Here is a 19,379-nt window from a genome sequence, read left to right as displayed (position 1 = left end):
TTGGGATCTTTTATATAATATTATCAACTTAGTTAAATACAGATGCTTCAACCAATCAAAGTTGGATAATTCTTATTTTGAAAGAACTGAATGTGACCTGGACATGCAAAAATTAATGGATTTCATTAGGCATTCTATTAATTCAAAAAGCTTTTAATAATTAAAATGGTTATAATTCTAATCACTTTAATGTCAGATTATTATTTTTCTTCTCACTTGTAGTATAATAAAAAACTTTACAAGTAAGAAAAACTACCTTAGTGCTGTCATAATAATGTAAATAAGAAAAACAATTCTTAATTCTGTCACATTAACATGTCAACTACTTCATTTGTCCACGTCCTTGTTTCAGTCCCTGGGGTCATAAAGAGTTCGACAGGACTGAATGACTAACACTTTCACTTTTTACTTATGCATAAATAATAAGAATAAAACATCGCTAGTTGTTTCTTCACACTACTTACCTTATTCACTAAAAGGTAGCAAAAGAGTGCTGAATTCTCCTTTCCGAGAAGTTGGAACCACAGCACTTGGGAAGGTTTTAGCTCTTTTTGCAACCACACCTTCCCAGTTTCAGTAAGTTCTACTCCAGCCAACTTAACCAGCAAAACACCACACGGCTCTTCTAAAAAGGTTAGGTAGAAAAGAGTTTACCTTTAATACCACAATTGCAAAAGCAAATTCCAAAGTCATTTGCACTCCACAACACAACTGGATATGTTACTTATAAATACCAGACTCTCTAGATGTAGATCCATTTATTTCTATAGTCAACTTGTCTTTTAAAACAATACAAGTAGGTACCAGATGGAATAATTTCAAAAACTCATTTCAGTAAGCTCCAGAACAGGATGTGGGGTTTAACCAATTTACCTTTCTTTAAAAAAATCTTCCAGATTTATTTCTATGTACACATACACATAATGCTACAAGTCATGTAGTTCAATAATATAGGCTCCTACTATCAATAAAACCATATAAACTGCTTTTTCACTTAATTTACTGAGGCTGTTTTCCCAACTCAATATTAATATCAACATTATTTTTATACAGTTTATAAAACTGATTTCCAGATAGCATTTTATCAATTTATATTAAAAGTAATAAAGTCCATATAGTCAAAGCTATGGTTTTTCCAGCAGTCATGTATGGATGTGAGGGTTGGACTATAAAGAAGACTGAGCGCTGAAGAATTGATACTTTCAAATCGTGGTGCTGGAGAAGAGTCCCTTGGATAGCAAGGAGATCAAACCAATCAATCCTAAAGGAAATCAACCCTGAATATTCATTGGAAGGACTGATGCTGAAGCTGAAGCTGCAATACTTTGGCCACCTGATAAGAAAAGTCGACCCAGTGGAAAAGACCCTGATGCTGGGAAAGACTGAGGGCAACAGAAGAAGGGGAGAGCAGAGGATGAGATGGTTGGATAGCATCACTGACTCAATGGACATGAATTTGAGCAAATTCTGGAAGACAGTGGAGGACAGAGGAGCCTGACAGACTGAAGCCTGGACTTCAGGGGTTGCAAAGAGCCAGACACGACTGAGCAACTGAACTGAACTGAACTGAGAGGAGCCTGGCGTACTACAGTCCATAGCGTCACAGAGTCGGACATGACTGAACAACATAGCATTAAGAAAGCTTGTTTGGGCAAACTCTGGATAAAATTTTAACCAGTTAAACTTTAATAACAGGATCTTATTTTAGAAAAAGTTGACAACTTTCCAAAAAGGGAAAATGGATGGCAAAACAAAAAATGTTAATGCCTTTTTTTAAAAGAAAGTATACATTTAACATATATTAAACTCACAAAAGTATTGACAGTTGAAAGTATAAAGTTAGTCCATTTAATTGTTAGGGAAAAAGTAACACATGAGTTCAGAAAGCTATCCTAGAAGTTTGTAATGATATTATTTGATGATAGAAAACCATTTTCGGAGGGAGGCAAGGTGAAGGCCCACTGGTGAGGAACACTGGCTGAGATGCAAGATGCCTTCCTGCCTTGGAGGACAGTCAACTGTAGAAGCTGGAGAGAGGAGGAAAGCTGGGAGGAAGACCACAGGCTAGCTCCCGAGGACTCTTTCTGGCCTTTCTACAGGTGATGTTACAAGAAGCAAGTGTTGGACCTGGAGAAGGAGGGTCTATGGCCGGAACTCCTGGATAGTGGAAAGATTGAGATTTGTGTCTCTGCCTGGTGGGTAGACCAAGAAGCCTTGGTCTGTCTGTATGAGCTAACTGTCCAACTTCTAGATGCCAAGCAGGCCAAGCTACATCATTTCTCTCCTAGTCCAATCCATCAAGGTAGAACCAGTATCCCTTTTAAGACCAACCACGTGTTCTCCAACCTCAAGAAGGGCGTCCGCTTTGTGTCTCTGGAACACTGGATTTGGGACATGAGGTTCCTGCCTGAGGACTATGGAATCATCGTGCCCAAGGCCAGTGTGATTGTGCAGGTCTGTCAACTCTAGTGGAGGACTGTCCTTGTTAAACCACCTACCATGCCTTCCAGCACCATTGACTGGGCCAACTCAATAATCAAGGGCTTGTAGTTCCTGGCATCCTGGGATCTCCTGGGTCCAATCAGGGGTTCTCCCGGGCCCTGTCTTTAAATTCTACAAGAAGCTACAAGAAGAATGCTTTTACATCAGGTCTACTGGCTGCTGCTGCTCTAATACAGCCCCTGTTCTATGGAGTGGAGACACACGGGTGAACACTGGGAAATGGTGAGAGGGCTTCATTGGTCACTTCCAAGAAGCCCTCTCCTCACCTCTGAACTAGAAGCTCAATCCCTGTGGCCGAGTAATTCCAGCCCCTAAACTGTGATTTCAAACCTGGGAGCAAGACTCAAGAGCTGAAAGTGAAAACTAGCTCAAAAAATGTGTGGAGGCAGAGAGTTCTGCCCACCCTGTGAACAATGAATTGGTCCCCCAAGCCCAACCCTGCTCTGATTTGTATAGTGTATAAAATTATTTTGTTACTTTGAAATTCTTTTTAAATATGGGGAGAGTAAATTAGGAATATATCTGTTGATCATAGGTAATAAAATTTTGCCAAAGATGAATAGAAATACAGTGTTAACAGCTTGACGACTACTCAGTTCAGAGTAAGAAGTTGTTTCAGTTGAGAGAAAACTGTACAGAAGAAAACAACTGTAGTCTGGCGTGCTTCAGTCCATTGGGTCGCAAAGAGTTGGACATGTGTATATATGCCACATTAAAATAGAATATGTATGCATCAAAAAAAAAAAAAAAAGAAAACCATTTTCTTTAAGGCTTGGGTTTCTTGAGACTTGTCCTAGAGTTTCAGTCAGAGAAGTTTCAAAATGTATAAGTAGGAGGATTATGTCCTTAGAAAACTCTGTGATACAGTATATTCACAAATTAGATTAAGGCAGAACACACATAATAAAGATTAGATGAAATCAAATCACTAGTACCTAATGAGTGAAAGGAAGCCTAAAGATTCTGAGGCCTCTCTTCAATCCTTTAATGCTGCTATCAACACCAATTGTCTTTCAATAAAATATCCTCTAGTCTTTAAGACCAAATCTTTAGGACCAAAAACATGAATCTAATCAATACTATCAACCTTGAGTATTAATGTCCTAATTCTTCACTTCAACAAAGGTGATGGGATTCCTTTAAAATTAGCAAAGTCCCCATTAAGCATTTATAATATGATATGGTCAATACCAATGTAAACATAAATTTTCCAGAAACTAATCTACTGAAAAAGGTAAGTTATATCCATCAAATATTTTTGCCCAGTTGATGTTTTCTTGAAAAAGGAGAGGTTACTTTTAATATTTATGATTTCAGCTTTGTGTGAATCCCTGTCTTTCTAGCTCTTCAATAAATCTTTTACATATACACTTTAAAAAAGCCTAATTCATACTGGATAGGATGACACAATGCCAAGGATTATAAGGGTACAACAAAACGGGCTCCAGTGGGGGAGCCCAATAGCACTCCATGAAAAGTGTACAGCTTGGGTTTTGCAGAATGAACAGAGAGAGGTACTCGGAGGAATAGGAAGTGAGTATGTCAAGTAAGGGAAAGACCATGGGCACCTGGAGAAAACTGCAGACATAAGATGAATACTGACGCAAACCACCACTGAGGAGTTTGTTACATTTATGTTCTATCAGATGGGTAGAAAACTTCACAACTTTATATTCCTAAGGTTTTTAGAAAGATAGTACTTGATCCCAAAACAACTGATTCATCCCCTAGATTTACAGAATATTAAAAATCAGGAAGTTCCCTGGTGGTTTAGTGGTTAGGATTCTGCACTTTCATTATGGAAGCCTGGGTTCAGTCTCTGGCCTGGGAACTCAGATTCCACAACCTCACAACAGAAACAATAAATGACTGAATAAATAAACATTATAAATGGGTTCATGACAGTGGACAATTTCATGAGATAGGTATATCATATATATAAAAAAGACTATGTTTTACCACTAGGAACAGGAGAAGCATTGAAATAATATCACTAGACTGCAGGTTTTCTGACTACCGTAGGCTCACATCCGTTTGCCACTGTATACTGAAACTGCAGTAAAAGAGCAGGTGTTCAATAAACATCTACTGAAGAAATGAAGTGTTCTAAGAGTTTCACTTCATAAAAATGTTCAGCTTTGTGTGTGTTTGCCTCATCATATACACCAAAGATCAGATCATGGAAGGAAAGGCTATCACAGAACAGTCATGAGGAAGGAGTCTTGGAAATGTTATGATTCTCTTGTTTGATAGTGGTGGAAATCATTGGCTGAAATAGAAACAGAACACAAGCTCTCTACACCAAATATGTTCGACTACACCACGCAGACTCTACTCTGATGTAGTTATCTGAGCCCAACCATTTGGTTAGAATGGCCTCAATTTGGGGGGCCTGAATCTTAGCCCTCCTTACAATAAAATCAAAAGTCCATCTCTATCCTATAGACCAGGTAGTAAAAACAGTAAAAGGAATATAAGGAGCTTTCAAATAATAGCTATTCTTAAATGAACAAGATTATGCTCTAACATCTTATTATGCCATTCAAAATAGTGCTTGGAAAGCAACTTCTAGATTCAATAACCGTTTTATAGGTAAACAGGTTTAACCAATGTAAATGCAAATTGATCTCTTTAACATGAACAATCTGGGGACTTTTCTGGTAAGAAGCTGCCTTGCAATGCAGGGGACACGGGTTCGATCCCTGGTCAGGGAACTACGATCCCACATGACTAAGTGGGACAAACTAAGCCTGCATGCTTCAACTAGAGTCCGCATGCTGCAACTAAGACTTGACGTAGCCAAATAAATATTTTTTTTAATGAACAATTTATGTCAGTTACAAAAAGTATTAACACTATCATTACATTTATACTGGTTAGCATCTGTCGGTGTGTCTGTTTCTTTAACTTTTGCAATTCTATACACAAAGTTGTAGACTGGGTAGCAAAGAATCTGTTTTCTATCTTTAATTCCATCAACTCTTAGGGAGATGGCTGCATACATGGCCTTTAACTTCTATAGAAAATATTAAAATAAGTAGGGGAAGTAAGTTTCCTTTTAGCTTTAAAATTTTGATTGTACCAAGTTGATAAACATTATTATTTGATATATATTATTAATAATACACTAATAATATCTATGTATAGCAATTAGAGTGCTGTGGCATTGTACACCTTTCAGGACAGATGCCTGGTGAATACCAACCCTGGAGTCATGCAATGTACCACCTGAACAATCAAAAGCGATGGCCTTGCTGTCTAAGCACTAAAAAATCACCACTATTTCCGACAGAAGAAACTTAAATTACTACTGCATTATTACAACTGAGAAGTATAAACCATGCTTAAAGCTGAGATGGCCAACAAATAAACATCCCAAGTAATCTTTCTTTAGGGAACAACAGTCATTCAAAGTGTGGAAGTTCTGCTTGATTTGTTAAGAAATAAAATCAATCATGTCAGGTGTGCTTGAAGGAAAAAAATCAATCTTATTCCTTTGTAGCCATATGTCAATTGAACAGTGACAGTCATTCATCTCAGGGTAAAGAAGGTACTTTCTTTAAAACATTAAAATAATATTAAGGAGATCTTTAAATATGACTCAATTAAATCATTTGACAATTTTGCCAAGTCTCTGTTGGCTAAAAATTATTTTTCCAGGGACTGTGAATAATTAGATAAGAAAAGTTCCCTGCCCACTAGGGGCTCACAGTTCAATAGAAGGATATAAACCTAGATACGTTAATTACAGGAAAATGTGTTTTAGTACTGTAATTGCAGGATGTATAAATTGCTTGGGGCATAGGAAAGAAAGAGGCCAGTTCTGCTGGGGAGTTAAGGAGAGCTTCACAGAAGAGCTGACGTTTGAGCTAGATCCTAAAGAATCCACAGGTTGGGACTTCCCTGGTGGTCCAGTGGCTAAGACTCCATGCTTGCAGTGGAGGGGGTAGAGGTTCAATCCCTGGTTGGGGAACTAAGATGACACATGCCACGTAGTAAAGAAAAAGAGAAAAATCAAACAAAAAGAATCCACAGACGCTCAGGCACTCTGGGCAAAGATCTATGCCCAAGCATGAGAACCCAGGAAGCAGCAGGAAGGTCTGTGGCTATTTGTGGTCTTCGCTGAGAAGCAGGGAGAAAGGGGGATTGCAGCAGCAAGCTCTGGACTCTGCCCAATTCTCCAACCTCTTTGGTGTCTCCTGTCCCCTTCTTCCCTATGATGCAGCCATATGAGCCTTCACGTGCCTTACCAAAAGACCCGGGCTCATCCCCACGCATGTTCTTCCTAGCCAGCTCCTTCCCATTCTGCAGGCCTCTGATGAGGCCTTCTCTGACCACCATATATGTGGATTCCCTCTTCATAGAAGCTGCAGTAATGCTCATCCTACACCCTGATCCTTTTATTCATAGACCTCAGGACAATTTTTCATTTTTTTGTTGCCCATCTTCCACCTGAACTGTAAGCTCCAAGGGGTAGTGATCTTGTTTGTTTCACTCAGCATGTACAGCTAGCTAGAACCTAGAATATAATATGTGTTCAGTATTTGTGGAATAAATGTTTGAATGCCTGAGCAGCTAAGTGAAAAAAGGAGGGAAGGAAGAAAAGAAATTTGGAACCTAATTAAATAGTTTGTTTGTGGGGGGTGGTCCTAAGATGGCAGAGGAATAGGACAGGGAGACCACTTTCTCCCCCACAAATTCATCAAAAGATCATTTGAATGCTGAGTAAATACCACAAAACAACTTCTGAATGCTGGCAGAGGACACCAGGCATCCAGAAAGGCAACCCATTGTCTTCGCAAAGGAGGTAGGACAAAATATAAAAGATAAAGAGACAAAAGAGTTAGGGACAAAGACCCGTCCTGGGGAGGGAGTCGTAAAAGAGGAGAATTTCCCAAACACCAGGAAACCCTCTCATCGCCTGTCAGGAGTTTTGGAATCTCAGAGGGCAACATAACCGGGAGGAAAAAATAAATAAATAAAATCCACAGATGACGCCCCTAACCGCAACTCCCAACGGAGAAGTAGCCCAGATGCTTGCGTCCACCACCAGCAAGCGAGGGCTGAACAGGGAGGCACGGGCTGCATTGCTTAGGGTGAGCACTGGGCCTGAATGCCCTGAGGGCAATCTTAGGGAGCTAACGTGAGATAGCAACCCAAACTGTGGGGCAGCCAGAGAGAAAAAAAAAGAGCAGAGCGAGAGAGAGAACTTTCCCACAAAAAGCTCTAACCCAAGGCACTGCTGGGCCGCTCGCAGAGCAGAGCACTGGGCGAATACCAGAGGAGAGCTAGCCGGCAGTGGACCAGCCCAGCCCCGGCCGGAGGCAGGGAGGCAGGCGGGCGCCAGCCAGAGCCGGAAGACGGCATCCTCTACCAAACTGCGAGCAGGCTCCCAGCTGCTAACCACGTCTTCCTGAGATCCTGGACATTAGACATCCGCTAGGGGGGTCACAGCCAGACATCAGCTCCACAGAGACACACGGTACGCCTGAGACGGTGTTCCCGCTGCGCACCCAGGAAACCGAGACGGCGCTCCCGCTGCGCACCCAGGAAACCCGAGACGGCGCTCCCGCTGCGCACCCAGGAAACCGAGACGGCGCTCCCGCTGCGCACCCAGGAAACCAAGCAGCTGGGATGGGGCGGGGGGGGGGGGGGGGGGCGGGGGGCGGGGAGGCGATGAGACGCACGGCCCACATGGGGAGTGTGCGCTGGCCAAGCACCTGGCCGCCTGAGCTGCTCAGACCTGGGCAGGGCACAAAACGCTGGCCCAGCTGAGTCTGTGTCTTTGTGGAGCACCCGAGAACCTGAACCTGAGCGGCTTAGACCTGGGGAGCGCACGCAACCCAGGGCCCGCTTTAAACAGTTCCCCTGCAGAGCAACCTGGAGCCTAAGCAATGTAGACCGGGAAAGCACACACGCCGTGAGCGGGGGCAAACCCAGTGTGGCCCAGGCACTGCGAGCGCTCCCCACACACGCCAGTGATGTTTGTCTGCGGTAGTCCTCCCTCCCCACAGCACAACTGAACATGTGAGCCTAAATAAGTGACCACCTTAGCCCCCTTGTGTCAGGGCGGAAGTTAGATACTGAAGAGACTTACAAACAGAGGAAGCCAAAATAAACAAAGAAGAAGGAACCACTTTGGAAGTGACAGATGCAGCAGATTAAAACCCAGTAGTTAGCGTTGGCTACATTAGAAGCGACCTATAGACCTTGAGAAGAAGTACAAGCTGGAACAAGGACCTATCTGAAACTGAACTGACCCCATTGCCCTCAACAGCTCCAGAGAAATTCCTAGATATATTCTACTATTATCATTTTTTAATTTTTAAGTTCTTTTATTACTCCTTTAATTTTCATTTTTAAAACATACTATTACCTTACAAAAAAAAAAGACCCTATTTTTAAAGCAAACTTCATATATACATATTTTTATAACTTTTGCGATTTTGTTTTGTCTTTTTAATACTGTATTTTTTGAGTGTCTAACCTCTACTCTAGATTTTTAATCTTTGCTTTTTGGCATTTGTTATCAATGTTGTACCTTTAAGAATCCAATCTTCAGCACCCATTTTTACTTAGGAGTGTGATTACTGGCTTGATTGCTCTCTCTCCCTTTTTACTCTCCTTTTTCTCCCCCAGGTCACCTCTATCTCCTCGCTCCCCCTTCTCTTCTCTCCTTGACTCAGTGAATCTCTGGGTGTTCCAGGCTGTGGAGAACACTTAGGATGATCACTGGCTGGATCTGTCTCTCTCCTTTTGATTCCCCCTCCTCTCCTCCTGGTCACCTCTGTCTCCTTCCTCCCTCTTCTCTTCTCTATGGAACTCCGTGAACCTCTCTGGGTGTTCGAGACTGTGGAGAGCAAATAGGGAATTGATTACTGGCCAGACTGCTCCGTCCCCTTTTGATTCCCCCTCTTCCCCTCCTGGTCACCTATATCTCCCTCCCCCCTCTTCTCTTCTCCATGAAACTCTGGGAACCTCTCTGGGTGTCCCTCACTGTGGAGAATCTTTTCACCATTAACCTAGATGTTTTATCATCTGTGCTATATGGATGGAGAAGTCTTGAGGCTATTGTAAGAATAAGATTGAAAGTCAGAGGCAGGAGACTTAAATCCAAAACTTGAGGACACCAGAAAACTCCTGACTCCAGGGAACATTAATTGACAAGAGCTCATCCAAAAGACACATATTAATCAAATTAATGAAGATCAAACACGAAGAACAAATATTAAAAGCAGCAAGGGAAAAACAACAATTAACCCACAATGGGACCCCCATAAGGATAACAGCTGATCTTTCAATAGAAACTTTTCAGGCCAGTAGGGAATGGCAGGACATACTTAAAGTGATGAAAGAGAAAAACCTACAACCCAGATTACTGTACCCAGCAAGGATCTCATTCAAATATGAAGGAGAAATCAAAAGCTTTACAGACAAGCAAAAGCTGAGAGAATTCAGCACCACCAAACCAGCTCTTCAACAAATGCTAAAGGATCTTCTCTAGACAGGAAACACAGAAAGGATGTATAAACTCGAACCCAATACAACATAGTAAATGGCAACAGGATCATACTTATCAATAATTACCTTATGTGTAAATGGGTTGAATGCCCCAATCAAAAGACAAAGACTGCCTGAATGGATACAAAAACAAGACCCCTATATATGCTGTCTACAAGAGACCCACCTCGAAACAAGGGACACATACAGATTGAAAGTGAAGGGCTGGAAAAAAATATTTCACGCAAATGGAGACCAAAAGAAAGCAGGAGTAGCAATACTCATATCAGGTAAAATAGACTTTGAAACAAAGGCCGTGAAAACAGACAAAGAAGGACACAGCATAATGATCAAAGGATCAGTCCAAGAAGAAGATATAACAATTATAAATATATATGCACCCAACATAGGAGCACCGCAATATGTAAGGCGAACACTAACGAGTGTGAAAGAGGAAATTAATAGTAACACAATAATAGTGGGAGACTTTAATACCCCACTCACAACTATGGATAGATCAACTAAACAGAAAATCAACAAGGAAACACAAACTTTAAATGATATAATGGACCAGTTAGACCTAATTTATATCTATAGGACATTTTACCCCAAAACAATGAATTTCACCTTTTTCTCAAGTGCACATGGAACCTTCTCCAGGATAGATCACATCCTGGGCCATAAATCTAGCCTTGGTAAATTCAAAAAAATTGAAATCATCTCAAGCATCTTTTCTGATCACAATGTGGTAAGATTAGATATAAACTACAGGAAAAAAAACTATTAAAATACAAACATATGGAGACTAAACAACACACTTCTGAATAACCAACAAATCACAGAAGAAATCAAAATATGCATAGAAACAAATGAAAATGAAAACACAACAACCCAAAACCTATGGAATTCAGTAAAAGCAGTGCTAAGGGGAAGGTTCACAGCAATACAAGCCTACCTCAAGAAACAGGAGAAAAATCAAATAAATAACCTAACTCTACACCTAGAGCAACTAGAAAAAGAAGAAATGAAGCACCCCAGGGTTAGTAGAAGGAAAGAAGTCATAAAAACTATGGGAGAAATAAATGTAAAAGAAACAAAGGAGACCAAAGCCAAAATCAACAAAGCTAAAAGCTGGTTCTTTGAGAAGATAAATAAAATAGACAAACCATTAGCCAGACTCATCAAGAAAAAAAGGGAGAAGAATCAAATCAACAAAATTAGAAATGAAAGTGGAGCAATCACAACAGACAACGCAGAAATACAAAGGCTCATAAAAGACTCACTATCAGCAACTATATGCCAATAAAATGGACAACCTGGAAGAAATGGACAAATTCTTAGAAAAGTATAACTTTCCAAAACTGAACCAGGAAGAAATAGAAAATTTTAACAGACCTATCATAAGCACAGAAATAAAAAGCGTAATTAGAAATCTTCCAACAAACAAAAGCCCAGGACCAGATGGCTTCACAGCTGAATTCTACCAAAAATTTAGAGAAGCACTAACACCTATCCTACTCAAACTCTTCCGCAGACAAAGATGCCACAAAAAAAGAAAACTAAAGGACAGTATCACTGATGAACATAGATGCAAAAATCCTTAGCAAAATTCTAGCAAACAGAATCCAACAACATATTAAAAAGATCATACATCATGGCCAAGTGGGCTTTATCCCAGGGATGCAAGGATTCTTCAATATTTGCAAATCAATGTGATATACCACATTAACAAATTGAAAGATAAAAACCACATGATTATCTCAATAGATGCAGAGAAAGCCTTTGACAAAATTCAACATCCATTTATGATTAAAAAAAACCCTCAAGAAAGAAGGCACAGAAAGAACATACCTCAATTTAATAAAAGCCATATATAACAAACCCACAGCAAACATTATCCTCAATGGCAAAAAATTGAAAGCATTTCCCCTAAAGTCAGGAACAAGACAAGGATGCCCACTCTCACCACTACTATTCAACATAGTTTTGGAAGTTTTAGCCACAGCAATCAGAGAAGAAAAAGAAATAAAAGGAATCCAGATTGGAAAAGAAGTAAAACTCTCACTGTTTGCAGATGACATGATCCTCTACATAGAAAACCCTAAACGACTCCACCAGAAAATTACTAGAGCTAATCAATGAATATAGTAAAGTTGCAGGATATAAAATTAACACACAGAAATCCCTTACATTCCTATACACTAACAATGAGAAAACAGAAAGAGAAGTTAAGGAAACAATTCCATTCACCATTGCAGTGAAAAAAATAAAATACTTAGGAATAAAGCTATCTAAAGAAACAAAAGACCTACATATAGGAAACTATAAAACACTGATGAAAGAAATCAAAGATGACACATATAGATGAAGAAATATACCATGCGCATGGATCAGAAGAATCAATATAGTGAAAATGAGTATACTATCCAAAGCAATCTATAGATTCAGTGCAATCCCTATCAAGCTATCAACAGTGTTTTTCAGAGACTAAAACAAATAATTTCACAATTTTTATAGAAATAAAAAAAAAACTCGAATAGCCAAAGCAATCTTGAGAAAGAAGAATGAAACTGGAGGAATCAACCTGCCTGACTTCAGGCTATACTACCAAGCTACAGTCATCAAGACAGTGTGGTACTGGTACAAAGACAGAAATACAGATCAATGGAACAAAACAGAAAGCCCAGAGATAAATCCATACACCCATGGACACCTTATCTTTGACAAAGGAGGCAATAATATACAATGGAGAAAAGGCAATCTCTTTAACAAGTGGTGCTGGGAAACTGGTCAACCACTTGCAAAACAATGAAACTAGAACACTTTCTAACACCATACACAAAAATAAACTCAAAATGGATTAAAGATCTAAATGTAAGACCAGAAACTATATAACTCCTAGAGGAAAACATAGGCAAAACACTCTCTGACATAAATCATAACAGGATCATCCCACCTCCCAGAGTAATGGAAATAAAAGCAAAAATAAATAAATGGAACCTAATTAAACTTAAAAGCTTTTGCACAATGAAGGAAACCATAAGCAAGGTGAAAAGACAGTCTTCAGAATGGGAGAAAATAATAGCAAATGAAGCAACAAAGAATTAGTCTCAAAAATATACAAGCAACTCCTGCAGCTCAATTCCAGAAAAATAAATGATCCAATCAAAAAGTGGGCCAAAGAACTAAACAGACATTTCTCCAAAGAAGACATACAGATGGCTAACAAACACATGAAAAGATGCTCAACATCACTCATTATCAGAGAAATGCAAATCAAAACCACAATGAGGTACCATTACACGCCAGTCAAGATGACTGCTATCCAAAAGTCTACAAACAATAAATGCTGGAGAGGATGCAGAGAAAAAGGAACCCTCTTACACTGTTGGTGGGAATGCAAACTAGTACAGCCACTATGGAGAACAGTGTGGAGATTCCTTAAAAAACTGGAAATAGAACTGCCATATGACCCAGCGATCCCATTCCTGGGCATACACACGGAGGAAACCAGAATTGAAAGAGACATATGTACCCCAATGTTCATCGCAGCACTGTTTACAATAGCCAGGACATGGAAGCAACCTAGATGTCCATCAGCAGATGAATGGATAAGAAAGCTGTGGTACATATACACAATGGAATATTCAGTTCAGTTCAGTTCAGTCGCTGAGTCGTGTCCGACTCTTTCGACCCCATGAACCACAGCACACCAGACCTCCCTGTCCATCACCAACTCCCGGAGTCCACCCAAACCCATGTCTATTGAGTTGGTGATGCCATCCAAACATCTCATCCTCTGTCGTCCCCTTCTCCTCCTGCCTTCAATCCCTCCCAGCATCAGGGTCTTTTCAAATGAGTCATCAGGTGGCCAAAGTATTGGAGTTTCAGCTTCAACATTAGTCCTTCCAATGAACACCCAGGACTGGTCTCCTTTAGGATGGACTGGTTGGATCTCCTTGCAGTCCAAGGGACTCTCAAGAGTCTTCTCCAACACCACAGTTCAAAAGCATCAATTCTTCGGCACTTAGCTTTCTTTATAGGCCAACTCTCACATCCATAATGACTACTGGAAAAACCATAGCCTTGAGTAGACGGACCTTTGCTGGCAAAGTAATGTCTCTGCTCTTTAATATGCTGTTTAGGTTGGTCATAAGTTTCCTTCCAAGGAGCAAGCATCTTTTAATTGCATGGAATATTACTCAGCTATTAAAAACAATGCATTTGAATCAGTTTTAATGAGGTAGATGAAACGGGAGCCTATTATACAGAGTGAAGTAAGTCAGAAAGAAAAACACCAATATACCAATTCAATACTGTATTAAATACTGTATTGAATTTAGAAAGATGGTAACAATGACCATATATGCGAGACAGTAAAGGAGACACAGATGTACTGAACAGACTTTGGGACTCTGTGGGAGAAGGCGAGGGTGGGATGATTTGAGAGAATAGCATTGAAACATATATATTATCATATGTGAAATAGATCGCCAGTCCAGGTTCAATGCATGAGACAGGGTGCTCAGGGCTGGTGCACTGGGATGACCCTGAGGGATGGGATGGGGAGAGAGGTGGGAGGGGGGTTCAGGATGGGGAATACATGTACACCCATGGCTGATTCATGTGAATATATGGCAATACTTTACAATATTGTAAAGTAATTAGCCTCCAATTTAAATAAATAAATAAAATAATAAATAAATTGTTTGCGTAAGTTGAGTTTGAACTTTCTCTCATAGACAATGGAGAGTTATTAAAAGTTAAATGACTTTTTTTTGCTATTTTAAAAATAACTTCTAATAAAGGAACTTTAAAATAGTTATTTAGCGCTATTATTTTTGTACCTTACTTACTTCTCCATGAAGATATAACAGGTAAAGTAATGGGAATATGTTCAATCTCTAAACCATTCTCAGTTATTCGGCGCAGTCGTCCTCGTAGTTTAACATTCTTTCTTATAAATTCTACTGGAATATCTGAAGAATGTGTGAATTTTGATGTCTGTTGATTTACAAGGAGAAAAGTATAATATTTTATTACTATTTTCATTTTAAAATTAAGCATGTTATATTCTCTAAACATTTCAAAGAAGACATGATAACCACTAAACATTTTTAATTTGGTTCTTAATTTTATATTAGTATTTTTAAAAGACTTAACAGAAGTGTTTATAAGCACATTATTTAGAAACCTTTAGGCATTATTTTACTATTTGAGGCTACTACATAGAGAACATTAAACAGACTCCTCATTTTTAAAAAAGCTCACATTCTTAAAATGTGACACAATTTATCAAGAAGCAGTGAGCATACAGCTGTGCCTGGCACTACACAAATCTGGCTAGCTTACTATCTTACTGGTTAAGTTACTGTCTCATTCTATAAATCACCATCTATTCATACAGGTACTCTGGGAGATGGAGAAGGAAATGGCAACCCACTCCAGTATTCTTGCCTGGGAAATGCCACAGGAGCCTTGCAGGCTATAGTCCATGGGGTCGCAAAGAGCTGGACACAATTTAGCAACTAAACAGCAACAGCAGCGACTGCTGGGAGAACCCAGCCAAAACTGAGGCAATTTAAGTTAGACTGCTAATCAACAAGGTTTTTCCCCTTATTTTTCAATCTCATAGGAGAAAAACGCCCCTCCAAAAAGGCCAACATTAGGAATTTATTCAATTACCTAACACCTTGGAGTTACTCAACATTTTATACCTATGTCTTTCATATCAACAGTACTACAGAAACAAGCTTAATTCACACGCATGGCTGGGTGAGAGCCTCATACAGGCAGAAGGATAAATTAGTAACCAACTTCCTAAGACAGTAAAGTTGGTCTAAACATTTAAAAAATTTTTTCCAAACAAGAAAAAACATTATAGCAGACAAATCCAGAATGTGGAACATTAATAATGGGATAAATGACTTGGTTATTCTAAAAAAATAAATGGCTTATGGGGAAAAAAAAGGGAGTGGGGGTATAGACTGTTATAAAATAAATGAGACAGATATAACAAATACAATATATGGCCCATTAGAATCCTGCTATGAAGAGATCATCTTTTTTTTTTTTTAATGACACCATTGAGACAATCAAAGAATTCTTATATTGCCTGGATATTAGGTGATGCTAAAGTGAAGTCACTCAGTCGTGTCCTACTCTTTGTGACTCCATGGACTGTAGCCCACCAGGCTTCTCCACCCATGGGGTTTTCCAGGCAAGAATACTAGAGTGGGTTGCCATTTCCTTCTCCAGGGGATCTTCCCCACCCAGGCATCGAACCCAGGTCTCCTGCATTGAAGGCAGACGCTTTACCCTCTGAGCCACCAGGGAAGTTATTGTGTTAGATGTGACAGTGTTCTAGGACAGACAGACACTGTGAGTCTCCTGATGCAGCACAACAGGAAGCAGCATACTCCATCACATTCTTGTTCACACTAAATCTACGGAGGAAACACAAATCCAGACTGTGGGAGATTCTCTAAGACTAACTCGGCCTCTTCTAAACCACAGTGTCTTGAGAGACAAGAACTAAAGTGGGTGTAAGAGTCCAGATTAAAGACCAAAGAGGCACAACAACTAAATACAGTGCATGATCCTTGACTGAAACTTAGACTGAGAGGAAAAACAGCTACAAAGTATATTTTCAGGAGATAAATATGAATGTTCACTGGATTTTAGAAATTACTACAAAAATGTTAAATTTATTAGATGTGAAAATATTAATGTGATTATGGAGGAAAGTATTCCTGCTCTGAGCAAGTACACTACAAAGTCTTTATGGGACTAGTTATAAAATAAGTGAGTCACAGGTAAGAAGCGTACAGCATGGGAAATGCAGTCAGTAATTATGCAGAATCTCTCCAGAGTGACATACTTGTGGTGATCATTTTGACATGTATAGAAATATCAAATCACTATCAAATCCTGTTGTGTAACAGGAAGTAACATAGTGCTGTAGGTCAATTTTACTTCAAAAACAAACTCATAAAAAAAGAGATCAGATTTGCAGTTGTGAGAGGTAGGAGATGGAGGAAGGGAGAATTTGGAAGGTTATACTTCCAGTTATAAGATAAATAAATACTAGGGGTATAGTGTACAACATGAGTAATATAAGTGACACTACTGTATGTTATACATGAAAGTTGTTATAAAATCCTAAGACTTCTCATCACAAGGAAAAAAATTGTTTTCTGTTTATTTAATTTTGTATCTATATGAGATGATGGATGTTCACCGAACTTACTGGGGTAATCACTTCCTTAGGTATGTAAGTCAAATCATTATACAAGACACCTTAAACCTAGGCAGCCCTGTAGGACAATTACATCTCAGCTTAAAAAAGTGAATTCAAGGTATTAAAAAAAAAAGAAGGAAAAAAAGACAAATTGGAGTCTGGGTGTAAAGGCAACAGTTGGAAAAGATGTAGTGTGGTAATGAGGTGTACTCAATGATAATACAAAACAATATAGAGATAAGTATAGGAAATAAATATATACAGGAGCAATATATCTATTCCAGTTCATAACATGACACTGAAATGACATTCTATGACAACATTCAGGTATATTAAAAAGTACTTGTAAATCCTGAATTATCAAATAAATTCCCAAAATGTCTGTTGTTAAAATACTTTTGAAAGGGCAAGAAAAAAACCACACTAAATAAGCATAAATTATTTAGTTCAAACGGACATAATTCAATTTCAATTTAAACCTAAAACTGCTACAGAAAACACTTTTGAGACATTCTTCAACATCTGAAATGGAAATTTAGTGATTATTTACTTCAAGCTCGAAGGAAAGTCATTATAGAAAGACAGGCTGTGCAATTACATTCCATAAAATCCTGTGGATGTGTTACTTTTAAACCAACATCTTAAAGTACGTTCACTGTTCTAAAATGTTATTTAAAAGCTTCTAATATGAATAACAAAATGATACCCATGTTGAGATAAAAATCATCTGAAGTGAGAGAAATTAACTGTCTAGCGCTTATCATAATGTCTTAATTTTTAAACTTACCAGTCGAACACTTCTTAGAAGTAACATTACTCCAGCTACGGCCATTACAGTGCTGATGTTCTTTAGAAAGAGATTTTATGATTAATTCTAATTATTATTCACAATACTGAAAGTACTAAATAGAAGGCAGGAAAAAAGTCATCCCTTATACCTAACTGCTCAAATAAGGCATATCCTTCAACTAAAGGCCCATTTCTTCCAAAAAACCAACTGCCCACCAGCCCATTAATCTTCCCCTTTTTCTCCCAGACAATCTGGTACACACAGTAATTATATACATAACACTGTACTCTTTTCTATTGATTGTATTGCTTTAACCATGAGTCCCTTGAATGAATAAGTCTAATATTAATACTTTTTGTGCAAGGCCCACAGGAACTCCATAACCCTAAGTCTGCAGGTGGAATTAAAGTATTTAGTAGAAAACTTTATTACCAATACCATAATACACAGCACTTGGGAAACATATGGGTAAAACAGTCGGGAAAATCATAGCGATGTTTTTAAAGTGTTTCATTTAAACTGAAATCTATCTAAAGGAGTTTAATTAACAAGGATCCTGCAAATCCCTCACCAACAGTGGTAATCTAACGTGCTTTCCTTCAATAAATACAACTACGCATGTAAGAGATGAAAATATATACAACAGTACAGTCTGTGATTGGATTATTTGGAATAAAACATCCATCCACTAATTTAAATACAGTTTCCTTTCCCAATCCTGATGAGGTTATTTTTTTATTTGAAATTAACCAATGCATCTCTTCCTGCTTAACTGGAAGAACCAAGGCCTTGTCAATTAACATCCGTGTTTCTGTGTACACATACACACACATATATGCATACACACACATATATGTATACAATTCGTTAATGTTAAACATATTCATGTAGCACTAAGTGGCAGGCACTGTTCTCAGGACTGAGCTGCAGGTGAGGGAGCTTCACTCAGCCTCAGCACCGAGCTGCAGTCCTGGTGAGGAAAAATAGACCTGGTCCTGGCACTTTGGCCGCCAAGTATTTGCAAAGCTGATGAGCCTACTCAACATCCCAGCAGAATTCTTGCATCTGAAAACACTCTCTTCACTTGGCTTCTAGCACACTTGGTTTTCCTAATACTCCTCTTCCCCTCTGTCTGTTCCCTCCGAGTCTTTCCTGACCTTTTCACTCTCCGAATTCTAAATGGTAGAGAGGCCCTCAGCTCTCAGTCCTAGAGCTTTTCCAGGAGCTTTTCTGACTCGCTCCAAACGTCATCCAAGCTTTGAATACTAGAAGTTTTCTATAATAATTCTTAAATACTACAAGGTTTGTTTACACTTTAAATACTTAAGGTTTATGCAGCCCACTCCC

The 19,379-nt window shown here is 39.1% G+C and overlaps 2 protein-coding genes across 4 annotated transcripts in view; both read right to left on the bottom strand.

Moving 5' to 3' along the window:
* C4H3orf33 (chromosome 4 C3orf33 homolog) overlaps positions 1 to 19,379 on the bottom strand; it is a 42,192-nt gene that overhangs the window by 10,540 nt on the left and 12,273 nt on the right. For all 3 annotated transcript variants that reach the window (XM_070466551.1, XM_020897304.2, XM_070466552.1), the window contains exons 2-4: positions 18,030 to 18,089; positions 14,859 to 15,006; positions 465 to 625 (exon numbers count right to left, since the gene is read on the bottom strand). In XM_070466551.1, coding sequence (XP_070322652.1) covers positions 465 to 625; positions 14,859 to 15,006; positions 18,030 to 18,089 — 369 coding nt within the window. The remainder of the gene's footprint in view (positions 1 to 464; positions 626 to 14,858; positions 15,007 to 18,029; positions 18,090 to 19,379) is intronic.
* The window catches only part of PLCH1 (phospholipase C eta 1), a 260,884-nt gene that overhangs the window by 240,831 nt on the left and 674 nt on the right, over positions 1 to 19,379 (bottom strand). The gene's annotated exons all lie outside the window — the stretch shown is intronic.

Source organism: Odocoileus virginianus, chromosome 4, assembly GCF_023699985.2.
Source record: "Odocoileus virginianus isolate 20LAN1187 ecotype Illinois chromosome 4, Ovbor_1.2, whole genome shotgun sequence".
Taxonomy (NCBI): Eukaryota; Metazoa; Chordata; class Mammalia; order Artiodactyla; family Cervidae; genus Odocoileus; species Odocoileus virginianus.
Note: the sequence above shows the minus strand (reverse complement) of the source record. Positions and strands in the feature narration are given on the sequence as shown.